We start from the raw sequence: 19310 nt of genomic DNA on the forward strand, positions 1-19310 counted from the left end.
TAGTGAGGACTCGAGCAGCAGCGTTCTGAATTAGCTGCAGCTTTCTAATAGATTTTTTAGTGAGAGCTGTAAAGACACCATTACAGTAGTCGAGTCTACTGAAGATAAAAGCATGGACAAGTTTTTCCAAATCCTGCTGTGACATTAATCTTTTAATCCTAGATATGTTCTTTAGGTGATAGTAGGCTGATTTAGTAACTGTTTTAATGTGACTGTTGAAACTCAGGTCAGAGTCCATGACTACACCTAGATTTCTGGCTTTATCTGTTGTTTTGAACATTGCAGACTGAAGCTCAGCGCTAACTTTTATACGTTCTGCCTTGGCTCCAAAAACCATTACCTCAGTTTTATCTTTGTTTAATTGGAGAAAGTTCTGACACATCCAGTCATTGATTTGTTCAATGCACTTACTCAGTGTTTGAATTGGAGCATAATCTCCTGGTGAAATTGTTACGTAAATTTGTGTGTCATCCGCATAGCTATGGTAACTTATTTTGTTGTTTTTCATTATCTGAGCCAGTGGTAGCATGTAGATGTTAAAGAGAAGAGGCCCCAAGATGGAGCCTTGAGGTACCCCACATGTCATGTTTGTCAACTCAGATGTGTATTTACCTATAGAAACAAAGTTTTTTCTGTCCTTTAAGTAGGACTCAAACCAATTTAGAACTGTTGCCGAAAGTCCCACCCAGTTTTCTAGTCGGTCTAGTAATATGTTGTGGTCAACAGTGTCAAACGCAGCACTGAGATCTAATAATACTAACACTGAAGTTCTGCCACTGTCTGTGTTTAAGTGGATGTCATTGAAGACCTTTACAAGAGCAGTCTCAGTGCTCTGGTTTGGACGAAATCCTGACTGGAACACATCCAAACAGTTATTTAAATGCAAGAAGTTACTCAACTGTTGAAATACAACTTTTTCAATGATTTTACCTAGAAATGGCAGGTTTGATATTGGCCTGTAATTGTTCATTACTGAAGCATCTAGATTATTCTTTTTTAAGAGCGGTTTAATGACTGCAGTTTTCAGGGCCTCTGGAAAAATACCTGAGTGAAGAGATGCGTTTACTATATGAAGTAGATCTGAGGCCATGCAAGGAAAAACATCTTTGAAAAAATCCTGTTGGAATAATATCAAGGCAGCAGGAGGAGGATTTCAGAAGTTGAATAATGTCCTCTAAGTTTTTACCATTAATCTGATGGAATTGTGTCATGGTGTTTGAATTGATATTAGGTGGACATAGGGACAACACATTTGCTGTACCTGATGCAGAGGCACTGACTGCTTGTCTAATTTTCTGAATTTTGTCAGTGAAGAAGGAGGCAAAATCATTGCACGCCCTGGTGGATAGAAATTCAGAGGCTACTGACACTGGGGGGGTTAGTTAGTCTGTCGACGGTAGCAAACAAGGCATGTGCGTTGTTTTTGTTTTTGGCAATGATGTCAGAGAAGAAAGACTGTCGTGCGTTTTTCAGTTCCAAATTATAAAGGCCAAGTCTCTCTTTATAGATTTCAAAGTGAACCTGGAGATTTGTTTTTCGCCACCTACGTTCAGCTTTTCGACACTCTCTTTTTTCTGTTCTCACGGTCATGGCCTTTCTCCATGGAGATATTTTCTTGCCAATCACTTCCTTTACCGTAGTTGGAGCAATGGTATCTATAACATTTTTAATTTTTGAATTAAAATGATCTACTAGCTCATTTACTGAGATGTTAGCAGGGGAGAGTGTGGATGAAAAATTATGAGTAAACATTTCCCTAGTATTTTCAGTTAAATATCGCTTTGTGGTTACCTCTTTCTGAACATTTTTGTGAACAGAAATAGAGCTCTCAAAGAAAACACAGGAATGATCAGAGAGTGCAACATCAGTCACCACAACCTTTGAGATATTCAGACCCTTTGAGATAATTAAGTCCAGAGTGTGCCCCTTATTGTGCGTGGGCTCCGCCACATGCTGAGTCAGTCCATAGTTATCAAGAACACAAAAACAGTTCTTTAGCCCCTCTGTCCTGGGGGTTGTCAACATGGATGTTAAAATCACCAACAATGACTAGACGGTCAAAGTCAATACACACTATAGACAGCAGTTCAGTAAAATCATCAAAAAAGCTTGCACAGTATTTGGGTGGTCTATAGATATTTAGGAACAGAGCTCGAGAGGAGCATTTCAGCTGAAGGGCCACATATTCAAAAGAAGCAAAGTCCCCATAAGATGTCTTCCTGCATTGAATGGAATCATTGAACAAAATAGCAACTCCACCCCCTTTCTTATGCATTCTTTCCTGACTCATAAAACTAAAGTTGGGAGGGGTTGATTCGATAAGAACAGCTGCACTGTTATTTTGTTCAATCCAAGTTTCCGTTAAAAACATAAAATCGAGATTGTGCTCAGTGATAAAATCATTGATTAAAAATGTTTTTCCTGCCAAAGACCTGACATTTAATAAAGCTAGTTTAAGTTTGTTAAATACACTATCAGTAAAAACATTTGTGACAAGCTGTGGCTGACATGGAATCACTGCTAAATTTGATAACCTCACACAAACGTTTGAGCACTTCCTGTTTCTAAGCAGATTTACCGCTCTTAATCTATTACCTATCAACACAGATATCGGCAAAGCTACTGGCAGGCAGGGCCCCGGCATGTGCTGGAAAGAGTTGAGAGTGCCATATGCCCTTGAGCCTGGACCCAGCACATATCAGAAATAGTTTGTTGCGTTTTGTACACACACATCCTTATCAGGCTTCGGAGACTGCAGATGCATTCTTGAAGGGAGGGGAGGTGGTTGACGTAGGCACGGTGATGAAGACGGGGGAGATGGTGCGCGTCTCTGCTTCGGTGATTTGGTGGGCGTTGTGGAAGGGCGGGGGTAAAGGACATGCTGCCAGGGGGGGGAGGTGGTTGACGTAGGCTTGTCTTCGGTGATTTTGGTGGGCGTCGTTGAGGGGCGGGGGTAAAGGACATGCTGCCAACCCTGCATATCGCCTTCATGCGGTCATCGAACTCCAGGGGGGAGGGCGAGGGTGAAAGGGTGAGCGGAGAGTAGAGAGAGCTGGGGGATGAATGAAGAGTATCCTCAAAGGCGTTGACAGGGGGGGTGACGGGCAGTGGAGACTCCTCCATTTGTGTCATAGGTCTCCCATAATCAGAACATTCCTCAGGCGGGTGCAGTGATACTTCTTCAGGGTTTTCTGCGCGATGTGTTGTGTCTTTCTCCTGTTTTGATTCCTCTTGCCGCTTGTCCTTGGCAGAGGGAACAGATTGCTGATGCAGGCAGTTGAATATGTTAGAGATAAACAATTTCACTCCTGACTTGTTCAGGCAAACTCCATCTGCCTTAAAAAGATGTCTGCGATCCCAGAAAAAGTTAAAATTGTCAATAAAATGGACAGAATGGTCAGTACAGGCAGCTGAAAGCCACGTGTTTAGTGCAAACAGTCTGCTGAATCTCTCCACTCCTCTTCTGACTGGCGGTAGAGGGCCACTGATGAACACCTCCGCATTTAGAGAGCTGACAGTTTCCAACAGACATTTAAAGTCTTCTTTCAGCGCTTCTGACTGTTGTTTCACAACATCATTTGTTCCAATATGTAGTACCACATTCTTCACAGTTGGATGTTCAGCCCCAATATGCAGGATCTTCTCAGAGAAGTCGGAGACCATATCCTTGGGAAAACAGAGTACTTTGGTATTGTTCTTACTACACAGACCTTTTACATCTCTTACAGCAGAGTCACCCACAATCAGAGTTTCAGGCCCAGTCGTTAGCTTTCCCTCTAGCCTTTTACTTTTGGAGTAGCTATTGGTCCTTACCCTGCTGTGTGAAGAGGACAGGTTATCCAGGTCATCAGAAAGAGATCTCCGGTTCTCGGTCAGCGGAGCGTATCTGTTCTGGATTGGCACACTTGGTGGTTTAGGAGGATTGTTTGTAGTTCTCCCTTTAGCAGCTGTCCACGGCTGTTTCCTAGTATGAATAGGGGTTGAAGAGGCACTCTTCCTGGGTGATAACAATGCAGGCCAGCCGGTCGCATCACAGATTTCAGAGCGCTGGGCTCTGCCTGTTATTCGTCCTCCCAAATCCCATGGAAATGATTTACTCTTAGGCTTTGCACCCAGAGAGTTCCAGGGAGGATTACCACTTGTAGATTTATTACCCAGTACACAGCCCTCCTGTTCCTTGGACACCTTGTAGCTGCTAACTAGCTGTGAGTTAGCATACCCTTTTCCATTATTTTGCAACACTGGTAAAGTGGTGTTATTCCCACAACATAGTCCATTCACTTCCACGTTAACTTCCAACCGTTGCATTTTCATTTCCAACACAGCCATCTTCTGTAGAAGTATGTGGAAGTCATCTGTAGAGAACGGAGGCATTTTGCTCCCAACTAGCTTAAGCTAAATAGCATGCAGTAGCCTACCAGTCTTTAGCTGTTGCTAGGCCACGCTACTGTAAGACTGAGGTCGTCGTAAAAATGTTGAAATATGGCTGAAACCCTCCGTCTATTTACGATGAATAACTGTCCCAGTGATAAGTTAATGTCCAGGAGCCGCTGCTCGAAGTTTTCAGAGAATAAGAATAGGAAAATCAGCATAAAAAGTAAGCAGAGGCAAGAGCAAGCGGAAAAGCGTCTGCACTGTAAGAAAGATAAGGTACACAGACATTTTTCTTAATACTCAAAATGGTTTCTGTGACACTTCCAGATACTGTATATGTCTTCAGAACCGCATTTTTCCAAAAAAACAAACAAACATATGGACAGACAAACTGAAAAGAATACAAGCATTTGCTGTCACTTAGTGTTGCGGCTGGTAAATATGAACCCTACCGGATGCTCTGATGGAGTTAAAGAGAAGCTCCAAGTGGTCCTGGCTGAACCTGTAGGTCAGGACATATCGCTGTCCTTCAAGCAGCACAGGAACCATCAACATCAACGTGTCGATATTGATGATGAAGCCCAGGATAGAGAGGAACCTTCAAAAGCAAATATTGTATTACTATGATGATCCCACCAAAACAGGAGACAAGAAAGCAGGGATGCAAACACATACGGTATAGGGTGAAAATAGTTAATGCTCCCAGAGCAGCACTTCTCAGGGAGCTGCCAGGGCAGATACAAATCCACATTTCACACAATTCACACAATTCACTTCATTGCCACATTTTGGGGGGAAAAGGGGACTGTACCCTAAAGCTGACTAGTTTGCATCCCTGATCTTAAAAGTATAATCAGTGTGAGGTTTAGGATCCTTAAAATTACTTTTAGGACACTAAACCTGCTTGAATTAATTCACCACCGAACATGCAGACCATGCAATACATACCATTTTGACACCTGCATCTGGGGGAACAAAAACTGAACACAACAGAGGAACAGAGACAAATTCGCTGACAGCAAACACATTGGAGCAAGATAGTGTATAATACGTACCACTTTATGAACTCAATGCAGAAGAGTAGGGCATCTCATGAACTCGATGCAGACAGGACAGAGCATCTTATGAACTCGATGCAGACAGGAAAACAGAGCATCTCAACTCGATGCAGAAGATAGTAGAGAATCACATAAACTTGATGATAAACAAGAGAACAGAGCATCTCATGAACTTATGTCATGGACTTTAGGGATGCACTGAAACCGGTAGAGTTGAGGTAACCGTTACAAATCTTAGATACTCAGTCAGAGCACCAAAGCAGTACTACTTAGTTTTACCTTAGATCATTTAATGATTGGTAAATTGACTACTTGTATACATCTAACGAAGAATAAATAAATAATAATAATACATTTGTACTGGGTATTGGCGACTACTAAAAAGTTGAGTAGTTGCACTTATACTTGTGTGGGGCGAAAATGTATCAGTGCATCACCAACAGAACATTCACTATTTTAAAACACCTCTTTGTTCGGTAAAGGGGTGTGCCATCTTCCATCTTCAAAGTGAGCAAGTACCCCCTGGCTCTTGACAAGAACTCCCTGGTGCTTGTCCAATTCCTAGAACCAAGGGGGGCTTTGAACCCTTTGGCTCTGGGATTGCGGCTGTTCAATATGTCAAACAGCCTGTCCGTTATCTATAAACAAATATCTAAATTAACTGGAAGCACTGAAATCATCACCATAACTGGGTGTCAACAGGTATCAGATAGTAAACATCCAAGTATGAGGAATAGCGATAGAACTATATTTCCTCTGTGGCTGTGCTTTTTAAAATGAAATTGCTGCACTGCTTTAAACCTGTAAATCTGAGATGTGACAATAAGGGTGCTTCTGAGATAAGTATGAGGTAAGTATAAACATTATCCAAGTGCTTGCATATTGTTGAATTTGCGGATGGTCATAAATATTTAATCATTCCCGATGCCCAATTCAAATGTTAATGTATTAATGTTGTGTTATATAACGAACAACAAAAACAGAAGATCTACAAACGGTGTGTTTTCACGTTTTTGTGAAAACTTAAAATCTGAAATATCTCACCTGTGATGACATGACAAAATGGGAATGCCACCAGGATCAAATGGATTAAAGCAATTAATCACTCAAATGTTGTTAAGAACAGTAGAATATTGGAAAATGAATTTTGGTCAATGATGCAAATCCCTAGCTGTATTACCTCAATGAAGTCTGTAGTAGCCTCACAGTCTTTGAACTCTGCATAGCCCATCTCCCGCAAGGTGCGGAGCGCCACTGCCACAGAGTTACTCAAAGTCTGAGCAGCCAGGGAGACCTTGATTGAGTTTATAAGGAGATAGTTCAAATGAAGAGCACATTAGCTCTACAAGATACAAACATCATCACCACGGATAAAAACACAATAAAGCCTTAGAGCCTATTTCTATTGCGGCCCTCAGAGTGTTTATATATATCTATGCCCACGTATGTGAAAACAATTTACGATCAACTGTACTGTAGTGCCGAGAGAAGGGAGACGGAGGCGGTGCATCGGAGGTGCAAATCTCTCTTTATTGGGGAGCAGAAATCGACGTGCTGTCGGGTTGCAGGAAAGAGGAGAAGAGAAAGTGAAAGAGGAGGACACACAGTAGGTACCCCGGAGGTACCGTCAACATATATGTCCGGGCGGAAACAATACCCCCAACCTGTAGTTCCCAGATTGAATTATGTAACCCCAGTGTATGAATCAGTGATCACTACACAAGCCCCCCCAGAATTCAACCATGGACACAATCCTCGCGTCGGGAGGAAGCACCACAGGGGCCGAGGAGGGCGGGCCATGGAACGGGTCGTCGGAAGGGGGCCGCAGGAGAGGGTAGGGGCCCCAACGAAGGCGAGGGCATCCCCACCGGAGGGTGGGGGGGCGGGGCCGGAACGGGCCGACGTCAGGGGGCCGCAGAAAGCAGGGTCGCCGTGTAGCGACGAGGGGACAGGCGTGGAAAAAACCCGGTGGTCCCCAGCAGGGAGGAGCGCTGCCCGGCCGCAGGCGAAGGCACAGCGGCGGCGGGCACGAAGTCCTCGGGAGGAAGGAGCCGTGTCCCCGGGAGGAGGGAGACGTGGACAGGGGAGAGGCCAGACGGGGCGCCGTCGAGGCGAACCGTGAGCCGCGGTCAGAGGAGAGGCCAGGCAGGGTCCCGAAGCGTGCGTTCGAAACCGCCGAGGCGAGGGAAGAGGCGAGACGGGGTCCAGAAGCGCGTCACCCACGGGCCGAAGCAGGAGTGTGTGACGTCCGAAACCGCCGTCGAGGTGGTGATACAGCGAGAGGGTCCACACGAGGCCGACCAGACATAGTCAAACCTCTTCTCAGGCACCAGAAAAAGCTCAAAGGGTCGTCCCGTCCACGATCAAAAACAGGTGGGCGAAATAGCGAGAGGGTCCACACGAGGCCGACCAGACGTGATCGAACCTCCTCTCCGGCACCACAAAAAAAAAAAAAAATAATAAAAAAACAGTCGGACGTCGATAGCCGCCGGTAGCTGCCAGTCACCGTCAGCCGTTGGTAGCAGCTAGCCGTTAGCTGTCGTGGCTAGCTGTCGTCAGCAGTCGAGGCCAGCCGTTCTCGACGGCCGGTAGTCGCCGTCGTCGGCCCCGGAGCCTCTGCTAGGCGGCGAGCCCCCCCCAGGGAAGGTGCTGCAGCGAGCAGTGGCAAGCACCTCAGGGGTAAATCGCCGGGCGGCCAGGAAGAACCGGCAAGCTTCTTCGGCCAAAGCGTGGGGCTCAACACTAGCCGTGTTAGCTAGCGCAGCCTGGACATGCAGCCGCATGTCCCGAAGAAACAGCCCCACGAGGTAGAAGTCGGGTTCCTCCATACCTAGCAGGTCGTGCATCGTCTCCTCGTAGCAGGAAGGCTTGCTGCCTTCCAGTGCCGAGACGAAGCGGGAATGGCGAGCGACGTCCCCAGCCATTCCGTGGGGCGCACCGAGCCTCAGTTCGTGCGCACGTGGCAGCAACGGAGGTCCCCAAAAATCTCCGGCATTTCGAGAAAAAACAAGAGTTTTTTTGCCGTGTTCGGTTCAGTCTCGGATCCTTCGCGAGACTTATGTCAGGGTCACCAATGTAGTGCAGAGAGAAGGGAGACGGAGGCGGTGCATCGGAGGTGCAAATCTCTCTTTATTGGGGAGCAGAAATCGACGTGCTGTCGGGTTGCAGGAAAGAGGAGAAGAGAAAGTGAAAGAGGAGGACACACAGTAGGTACCCCGGAGGTACCGTCAACATGTATGTCCGGGCGGAAACAATACCCCCAACCTGTAGTTCCCGGATTGAATTATGTAACCCCAGTGTATGAATCAGTGATCACTACAGTACCTTCATTTAATATTCAGCAGTAATAATATCTCGACGTCTATAGATGTAGTGTTAAAGTCCGTAGGTTTTGGTGTGCAACACTCCATGTCATTTTCACTTCACATTCAGAAAACGTAATATTAGCCACATGCTAAATACTGACCGGATATGAAGGATTTTCAGAATAAAAGCTTGGCATTGAGATTTCACGAGAACTTCTGGGTTTTTTCACAATAAAACAGCTTTTAAACTGACGATATGTTTTAGACTAAATTATGCTATTAAACATTGATTTTAATTTCTAACAGACTCTAGGTCAGATTTCAGCAGGTCCTTCAGCTCACTGACTGCGTCTTCTACAGGAACCACCTTGTGACTCTGGTGGAGAGAAAACTCACAGACAGGACACACAGCTCTCTCTTCATCCATACAGAACAATCTAGGCTCTTCTGGATGTTTACTACACACCACCTCCACCTTCTTCTCTCCTTTTTCTGTCTCAGATGATCCAGCTTTCTGTCTCTCAGCAAATGAGTCAGCCAGCTCCTTCAGTGTAAAGTTCACCAAAAGAAAATCTTTAGAAGATTTTCTTTACAAATGGGACAGTTTTTGTTCTTACTTTGTTCCCAGAATGTCTGCAGGCAGCTCGAACAGAAGCTGTGGTTGCAGCCCAGAGACACGGGATCTCTGAAAGTCTCTGAACACACATGGCAGCTCAGGAAACTTTCAACAAGAACGGTTTTCTCAGCCATTTGATAGTAAAGTTATTTTCAATAGCAGGACTCACCAACTTCCAATGTCTCTCCACTTCTCCCCAAATATACTCCAAACGTGTCTCGCAGCAGAGATCTCACACCCTGTAATGGCGTCTCAGCTCTGTTCAACAATGTCAAAATCCTCTTTCGTTTTCTCTGCCCTCCGTCGCAGGGTGAATTATCAACATCAGGAAATGCTGCTATGTCATCTATTCACCACCAGATGGAGTCAGGATGTCTTTCAGAGGGACATGTACTTTGGTATTCAGTTCAGGACGATGACTTTGTCCAGGTAGGCCTATCTGTTGGAAGATAAACACATAAGATTTAATACGTTTAAAAAAAAAAAAAACGTGATAAAAAGGAAAATGCTCATATATCAAAGTTTGAAGTGCACAGTTTTTGCTCTTACTTTGTTCCCAGAATGTCTGCAGGCAGCTCGAACAGAAGCTGTGGTTGCAGCTCAGAGACACAGGATCTCTGAAAGTCTCTGAGCACACATGGCAGCTCAGGAAACTTCAAGAAGCGGCTCACCTTTTACTTCCCCTCGGTTTGCCTCTTACAGTCCTCTAACTGTGCGTTGTTGCACGTTGTTCAGATTTAAGTATTAACAGGACCCAGACACTGCATGAGATAAAGTCATTATCCTTTTATTACTTAAAGTAATATCAACTGTTTATTTAAAGGTGGGGTAGGTAAGTTTGAGAAACCGGCTTGAGATACACTTTTTGTTATATTCCATGGAATGCTCTTAACATCCCGATAGCAATGAATATCTTAAGTGCTTTGACAACAAATCCATAAAAAAATGTCATCTGTGGAAGCCGTAGTACTGTAAAAAGCACAACCAATCATTTTAGCCGGCCCGGCTAAAATAACTGGATGGCCTACCTGCCTGTCAGCCTTCCATCTGTGCACAAACTTATCTCATGCCCTCATTGGTCATGTGCGCGTTCGTGTGTGTTGGAGGAGGGGCTCTGTAAGGAAGTGGCAGATTTTCTCCGGTTGTGTATTTTCAAATTCCAGCGCACTCGAGCTGGTTTCTCCAAAATCACCTACCCTACCTTTAAGTGTGTGACAATTTAAATGGAACAGGGAGTATGTGTTGGTGTGTTGATCATCAAACTCCACAAGTGTTAGAAAGTTAATAAAATATAACATATTAGTACATATTAATAGTAATAACATATGCATTTCATCTTTAATTGTTTTCCTTAAACAGAACAACACCACAGAGGTCTGTCTGGGGTTTAAGAAAATATAACGATAGGCAGAAAGTGAATTACTTTACATTCAAAAGAGTTGTTTTTTGAAACAGCTGCAAACTCGTTTTTGGTAAGAAATAATACAATTGGCAACAAATACCTTTGATTGAGACCACTGAAAGGTGTTGCAGTATTTTATTTGAGAAAACAAGTCGATATTCTAGTTTGCATGCATGTTTTTCTCTCCCCCTACTGTATCTGCTTCAGAATAACTCACCACCTCCTCATTTCCTCCTCCAGAAGCCGCAGACATGTGTGACGATGAAGAGACCACCGCCCTCGTCTGTGACAACGGCTCCGGCCTGGTGAAGACTGGCTTCGCTGGAGACGATGCTCCCAGAGCCGTCTTCCCTCCATCGTGGGCCGCCCCCGCCACCAGGTACACAAGAGCATCCCTCAAAAACTAAATCATACATAAGATTTGTTCATTTAATCCCTTACAAAAACAAGGTCTGATCCTAAAGTTTTTAGCTACCTTATCTTATATATCAATATACTTATTTCATTATGTGACTGATTAAAAAATCTGCAGTAGTTAAGCAGCGAACCAAGAGGTTAAAGTCACCTTTGTTTCGGTGCTTGGTATACATTTTAACGGTGATTTCTACGACCTTATGACCTTTTATCTGCTGCCACCTTCAGGCCAACGTATTATTTTTCTAGTTGACTGAAATTAGGACCTATACGAGTAGACATTTTACCATATTGAGTACTTTTTTGATTTGATATGAGTAATTTTTATCTAACTGATAAATACATTTTAATCTCAGCGTATATTTTTTTAGCACAAAGAATGTCCACATGCAGAATAGATGGGCTCAGGATGTAACTAAGAAATAAAAGTATTTCTCATTTCAAGAGCTTTAGTGGAAAATGAACATAACCTGTGTACTCTCATGTTCCGAATAACCCAGCTTCCCCAAATGTCTTTTTGGTGTCTATCTACGCCGGGATCCTGAGTCGTGGCTGATCCTGTTGCTGTGGTCCTGAGTCCTGGATCCTCTATCCTGAGTCCTGGATCCTCTATCCTGAGTCCTGGATCCTCTATCCTGAGTCCTGGATCCTCTATCCTGAGTCCTGGATCCTCTATCCTGAGTCCTGGACCCTCTATCCTGAGTCCTGGATCCTCTATCCTGAGTCCTGGACCCTCTATCCTGAGTCCTGGATCCTCTATCCTGAGTCCTGGACCCTCTATCCTGAGTCCTGGATCCTCTATCCTGAGTCCTGAGTCCTGGACCCTCTATCCTGAGTCCTGGACCCTCTATCCTGAGTTCTGGATTTGAGTCCTGGAGTAGTGTAAATGTAACATTAGCCGCGTTCACACCAAGTACTTTCCTGTACTTAGTTCCGGCACTAAGAGCCCTGGCGCTTTTAACCCCAGGGTACTTAGTACAGATCGCGTTCACACCGGAGTACTTTTCCCTGAGGGAAGATTACAAGTACAGTAGGTGGCGGTAAGCACCTTAAAGTTGTTTGCAACCCGCTACAAAACAAGAGAAGAAGAAAAACTGATACAGGATCTGTTTAATCGCCATGTCGGTTTTCTTTATTGCACTCTCAAGACATAACATTAAATAGAAATATTTTAAATGTAACTAAAGTGTCAGTTGTACATGTCAGTAAACATTGTCAATATAAAATAAAGTGTCAGTTGTACTATATAATAACAGTAATAACAATATAAAATAAACTCCCAGCTGTAGGGAGTCTCAGCAGCAAACCCACCTTTATTATATATCTTCCTGAGACCCACTGCATCCGTCTGCCATAAACACTATGCAAACATACATGTTAGTTTTGGCCCATAGTGGACTCCATGTTGTGTTGTGTGAAATGGGGGGAATTAAAAGTTTAGGTCAAATAATATTTAAAATTATATAAAATTGTCATATTTGTGTATGTGCCCCTGCCATTCCCCCACAAGGTTGCAACATTGATGATAAATAAATGACAAATAAAGCTTTGCCAGTTTATAACCGATGAAACATGATGGTATCAGAATAATCACTTACATGTGATGTATAGGATGCTACACAGGTCACAAAAGATAAAGTGTCAGGAGAAATAAGCTTAATCGCCATGTCGGTTTTCTTTATTGCACTCTCAAGACATAACATTAAATAGAACAATTTTAAATGTAAATAAAGTGTCAGTTGTACATGTCAGTAAACATTATATATAAAATAAAGTCATAACAGTAATAACAATATAAAATAAACTGTCCCAGGTGTAGGGATATTCCCAGCAGCATGCACACCTTAGTGCAACGTTGTGTGTCGTGTGTCAGTATTTACAAAAACTATACCAAATAAACTGTTATTAAATGCAGTTTGTCGCTCATCCTGCCGCTGCGCCGACGCTTCCTCATGGCGCAGCGCCCACACTTCATCCTGGTGCTGCTGGCGCTCCATCTGCTGCCTGGCGCTCCATCGAGGTGAGCATCTTGTCCTCCGTTTCCTGGGCCTTGGTGAACAGCACCATCTGATCTCCACGCAGCGACTCATTCACCACGGCACGCCGGTCCTCCAACGCCTGGGCGGTGTCAAAGAAATTCGCATCCCGTGTCCGCTTTCCTAAGAGGGGAAAATAAGCAATATACAATATACAAGTTTAGTCGCCATGTAGTTTTACAACATACTAGGAATGTGTTTTTTGTATTTTCACAAATAGAATTAAGGTTTCACAAATCTGAAACTGTGTTATAAAGAATCTTTTGACTCTCTGGGATAATCCAGTCCAGATTTGATGAGTGTAGGTATAGTGGTTTTAGATCAGGACCTGGTCTAATGTGGTCTACATGTAAAAAAAGCACTGAAATCTCCCTTTTTTTTATTTTCACAAATAGAATTAAGGTTTCACAAATCTGAAACTGTGTTATAAAGAATGTTTGGCCTCTCTGGGATAATCCAGTCCAAATAAATCGGCTATGCAGCGATTTAAGAGGTTCAAACACGGAGGATTGTTCCTTTTTGAAGAGTGCTTCATGTATGCTTGAACTTTGTTTAATGTTGTTGAGGCAAGTTAAACATAAAATATGATGAATATTATGAAATAAACATGATTGTGAACATCAGTTCGATGCGTAACGTTCTTTCAAGACAAAATTACAGTGTGTGTACCTTTGCGTTTGGTTGCTGGTAAGGAGGACGACAAAGCGCTGTGATCTAGAATGCAAAGCTCACTTGTTTCCAATCCCGAGAGTTGTCCATCCTCGCCTGAAACAGACGATTAGTGCCATGAGTTAGTGAAGCAAATTACAGAAACACTGCACAGTTATTCACAAGTCAAAACGTTTTCATACAGCGGAGAATATCTAGCTAGCTAGATGTAGCTAGCCGGGACCGGTGTTAGCCTATTATGGCTAGCATGGCTAGCTTGATCTACTGAGCAAATAAAAGTACATCTGAGACCATTATTGTGCAGATTAAAACCCCAGTGCATGTAGTTGATTTTACCTTCATCGTGGTAGTCATCGTTGGCCACTGAATCCGCCGTTTGTAGTCCTGAGTTTCTTTATATTTAGCCGGCTGTGCACAATTCCCAGGTCGAGTGAAAGCTACCGAACTGGCTTCAGTAGCATTCCCTGGGTCGCCTCCTCGGCGTAGATCTCCAGAAGCGCCGACACCTCCTCATCATTTCTTGATGCTTGCCATAACTGCTTTCAAAAACAAACACAACGCACGGAGCGTTGTGTTTTGTAGCGAGGAAAAACAATGGCGTCTCCACACAACATTTTCAGAGTTGTACGGGCGTGGTTTGCAATTCGCCCAGCCAATCAGCACTGGGGAACTTTTGGAGCACTTTTCACCCACAGAAAAGTACGCTCTCTGAGCTGGCTCTAAAAATGGGGGTAAAAGTACCCGAGATTAAGTACGATTTTTGGTGTGAACGCGACATAAGGGGTACTCACGGAACTAAAACGCGAAAAGTACGGTGAAAGTACTCCGGTGTGAACGCGGCTATTGCTCCTCCATCAAGATGTTGGACTAGAGCCTACATTTCCCAGAATGCAACTTGATATCAACCACTCTGACATTATCAGGGCTATTTTGAGGATAGAAAAACTGCTCTCATACAGATACTTATGTTGCCCTGTAAGTATGTTTGGAGCAGCTGAGTTTTTCTCTAACTCGAGTTGACAAAGGAAGGAATGAGATCAAAGAAAATGAAAAGATTGTCTGAAGAAATATTTTTCTTAATTCTGTTTTAATAATTGGTCAACCAAGTTTCATGATAGTAGAGCAGCTCAAAACAACAGTTAGACTGTGTAGAAGCTGGGTGAAACACTTTCTTTTTAATTATATGTATTTACACTCAAATTCAGCATTCTATGTTTATTCATCTCCCTTTTTCTGACCTAAATCTGTTCTTTCAGAATTTCTAACCTTTTTTTTAAATAGTTAACATTTAAAGGGAAATTAAATTATTCTTGGACATAGCGACATGGCTACACTAAAGTCAGATTAGAGATGCAAGAAATCGGGCATAGAGGTTTAAACCGAAACCCCAAATATATATTTATATATTTGTATGATCCTATCAATAACTACATTGATAATGCTGAGATAATGTTTTAAACATAATGAGCAATCATTTCAATGAACATTCAATCAAAGTTGCAAAACGTACTGAATTTGCAGTATCTTCAAAACGCTGACAAACCCAGTATTTAAATTGTTTAACCTTAAATGTCTAAGTGGTTTTGATATGAAATACACACAAACATCTCCTAAAACATAATCGTAAATAATTTAGTTTACTATCATGACATTTAATTAAAAAACCCACCAACAAGTTTCTCCTCATTGCGTTTGCTGACTTTTAAACATTTTATACAATGCACATACAACAGCAAACAGATATGAGGACACACATAGGATTAGTTTCATACATTTTGTTACTAGTACTAAAGTTCCCATTTCTAGTGCATTAAAATAACTTCTGCTAAGCCACACTTTAAAAAGAATTGAGATAATTTTGCCTTTAGTTACCACGTACCAGTGAGGGTGTTGCTGGATTGACAAAATGGCCGACCTGCGCAAAAGATGGGCCTTTTAAAGCTGTGCTCTTAAATACAGGAACTGCCAATCAGAACCAAGTGCCTGCCTCATCATCAATATGGTCTAGCTGCGGCCGCGGCAAGTACACGACACTACACGACACTACACGACACGCCCCCTACACGACACGCCCACATGGCAGATTAAAAGCGAATTGACGACCCTACACGACACGCCCACCTGACACGACACTACGGTGGCTGAGAGATCGTACATGGCAGATTAAAAACGAATTGCAAATGTTATTGTAGCATTTTAAGCAACTATTAGGCAAATACATTAATAACCTAGTCTATCCGTTTGAGACACAACAGTATAACTTTCAACCCTTTATATATATACAGTCTATGCTTTCAACCCAAATCATTTTGTCAACAAACGGTGGTTTAGTAAACTTTTTTTAAATATATAAAATAGGTATTAATGAGATAATCTATTAATTATGTTTGTCTAACTGCTACACATGTATTTATACATAAATGTAGATATTTGTGAACATCTAAATATAGTTGTTAAAGGTTTTAAGATATACATAATCACATCATGGGGTCATTAAGGACCAAATTAGGAGGGCCAGTCAGGCCACTAATGAGCTCAATCATTCACATGTATTATTATTACTTTATAAATTAAAAGTACTAGGGGTCTATTACAAAACCTTTGAAGGAATCGTCATGCATTCTGAATGTTTCTGTACTTTAAAAACATCATGGCTCAAGATCCTGTTCTTGTTCAAGATTATTCATACTCATTTGTGAATTTAACATCCATATTCACTCAAAACTGAAACACCAACATTTTTTTTGAAAGCATTGCAGGCCTGAAGCTCCACGTCAGTGACCTATATTTTAATTTCTTCCATCAAACTTTAAAAATGGCAAACAGCATGTTTTTAAAGATTTAATCTTTTAAGAAACAAAATATCAACTTTGAACAGAAGGGTTTAAAAACACGGTTTTAATGCAAATAAACTTGAAACATAAACCTATTTGTCATTTCAAAATTCACTTGTATTGTCTGCGTGAAAGGCACAGTAGGCTATGAGCGAATACATATCAACATTAAAAAAATGACAAAGTCATACAATATATACCATGTGCTACTGTCTAGGATTAAGTATGATGAGATTTTTCAGCCCGTGACCCCCAAAATAACAGTGCCAGAGACTGGGCGACCCCCGACGGTCGCCAGTGATCTGCAGTGTGCTGGGCAGTGTAGCATGTATGCTAACTGGACATGCTCGCTCAGTTAGCATACACATATATATATATATATATATATATATATATATATATATATATATATATTATTTATGTATTCCATTCCTTTAAATTGAATATTTAAAATACAAATTAGCTAACTAAAGACAATTACACTGCGCTAAACTATGGGGGTTATTCCCTATCTTTATTCAAGAGCGTGGTATTTAAATTTGAGAGCATACTTTATTGATTTCACGTTCAGATTATGTATTTCTTTCCCTCAAACCCTGTCCTCACACTCAAATAGTGCCTGCTTGCACTTAGATTTGCTCTGCTTCTGCTCAAACTGTACGCTTGCACTCAGATATATTGCTGCTTACAGATTTCCTGTGTTCCAGCTTAAAACCTTCTCCTCGCACTCAGGCTGTTTCTGTGCGCTCGTGAAATGTCTGCTTTCAGATTTCTTCTGTGCCCGCTCGGATCTTTTGTGCAACAACCCTGTCAAAATCCCTCAACCAATAGGAGGCCAGTTGTCCTTGCGGGTGCGTTCGCTTTACTTATTAGAGCGTCCCGTAAGTTCGGTTACTCTTTGGTTTATAAACTACCGCCCTCCACGGCTTTATAACATAACATGTACTTCACTTGTTTAATTTACAACTTTTAGGGGGGGGAAGCACAGTTAGTATATATATACCAGCACCTTACATAATAGCTACGTTCTGTGGCGGACTGGGACTAAAAGCGATTGCTAGTGAATTTTCCGACCGGATAGATATTCATATATCACGGCCTGAAGTGAGCTATTGCATTTATAAAACGGTTACCACGTGTGGCTGGCAATATGATAGAAAAATACACACTCCAATTTAAATAGTTTTTATTATTAAATAATGATGTTCAAAATAAAATAGTCCCTCCGTTGCCTTCTGCACAAAACATAGTGCGAGGTGGTTGCTATGCAACAAAAATAACAGCTAGCGAACATATTAGACAGACAGCATTGTCGTCGTTTAGGTGCTTTTTTTTTTCTGGAGATAGGCACTTCTCAATCCACTCCTCCATAGTAAGGCCACCCCGGAGGTCGAAGTTAACCTTAAATGTTTCCATCTTAAGCTTTGTTAGTTAGTTTCGTAACGGACGTAATGTAACAGTTGTAGCTGTTGGTTGTAGCTTTTCTCAGACGCGGAGGGATACTGACTTGTGAAAAGTAACTACAATTATACCCGGGATATACGGTCATTATATCACGGCTAAGAAACATCAGATTGCTTGATTTGACTTGTCCGTTTTATAAATATATACTAACTGTGGTTACCCCCCCCCCCCCCCAAAAGTGATAAAGCCGTGGAGGGCGGTAGTTTATAAACCATAAGTAAAGCGAACGCACCCGCAAGGACACCTGGCCTCCTATTGGTTGAGGGATTTTGACAGGATTGTTGCACAAAAGATCCGAGCGGGCACAGAAGAAATCTGAGAGCAGACATTTCACGAGCGCACAGAAACAGCCTGAGTGCGAGGAGAAGGTTTTAAGCTGGAACACAGGAAATCTGTAAGCAGCAATATATCTAAGTGCAAGCGTACAGTTTGAGCAGAAGCAGAGCAAATCTAAGTGCAAGCAGGCACTATTTGAGTGTGAGGACAGGGTTTGAGGGAAAGAAATACATAATCTGAACGTGAAATCAATAAAGTATGCTCTCAAATTTAAATACCACGCTCTTGAATAAAGATAGGGAATAACCCCCATACTAAACAGCCAAATCGACAAACAACCGAGAACCTAAATAGTATGTAATTATATCTAAAACCACAAGACGTTAATTACCTGTACTCGGTGCGCCATATTGTCTGTTGTCTGTTCTCTGTAAACCTCCCGTCTCATTAAATATCCTTGCGTCAGCGTCTCACGTGTTGGGCGCGCTCTCTGACCATATTTGGAAGTACAACTTCCTACAACTTCCTACATGTTCAACCTCCACTGGCCGCGGCCGCAGCTGGACCCTTCTCCTCATCATAGGGGTGATTGAGATGCATAGTCTTGACATTGTGTTCATTTCTTGAGAGTATATTAGTTTGTTGGTGCTTTTGTTTTTGTTAATTGGAACATATTTATTCAGACGGAATAACTGTAATGTTTATTTTATTTGTATTTTAGTGTTTGTCTTTGGGTAACTTTGTGGCTAAAATGGTCTGAACTACACTACAGTAAAAGGTGATAATGCTACGCCTGGTGAAAAATGTGTCATCGAAAAAAGTGAAAAATGTACCTGTGAGTTTTCATGCTTGCCAGCTGGGT

At 42.4% G+C, this 19310-nt stretch overlaps 1 protein-coding gene and 1 long non-coding RNA gene across 6 annotated transcripts in view; both read right to left on the reverse strand.

The window, feature by feature from the left end:
- Positions 1-19310, reverse strand: part of LOC117481873 — a 140085-nt gene that overhangs the window by 2203 nt on the left and 118572 nt on the right. The window contains exons 4-6 of one of the 5 annotated variants that reach the window (XM_034129788.1): positions 9523-9792; positions 6613-6726; positions 4827-5568 (exon numbers count right to left, since the gene is read on the reverse strand). In XM_034129788.1, the coding sequence (XP_033985679.1) occupies positions 4827-4929 (103 nt within the window). In that variant the 5' untranslated portion in view covers positions 4930-5568; positions 6613-6726; positions 9523-9792. Of the gene's footprint in view, positions 1-4826; positions 6727-9354; positions 9793-19310 lie in introns of all 5 variants that reach the window. The other 4 variants (XM_034129786.1, XM_034129787.1, XM_034129793.1 and 1 more) reach the window with 4 other exon arrangements.
- LOC117481895 lies at positions 9897-11218 on the reverse strand. Its single transcript, XR_004555818.1, has 2 exons — positions 10973-11218; positions 9897-10114 (listed from the first exon to the last, which is right to left on the reverse strand). It is a non-coding gene; the product is annotated as an uncharacterized LOC117481895 (long non-coding RNA).

This window comes from Trematomus bernacchii, unplaced genomic scaffold (assembly GCF_902827165.1).
Source record: "Trematomus bernacchii unplaced genomic scaffold, fTreBer1.1, whole genome shotgun sequence".
NCBI lineage: Eukaryota > Metazoa > Chordata > Actinopteri > Perciformes > Nototheniidae > Trematomus > Trematomus bernacchii.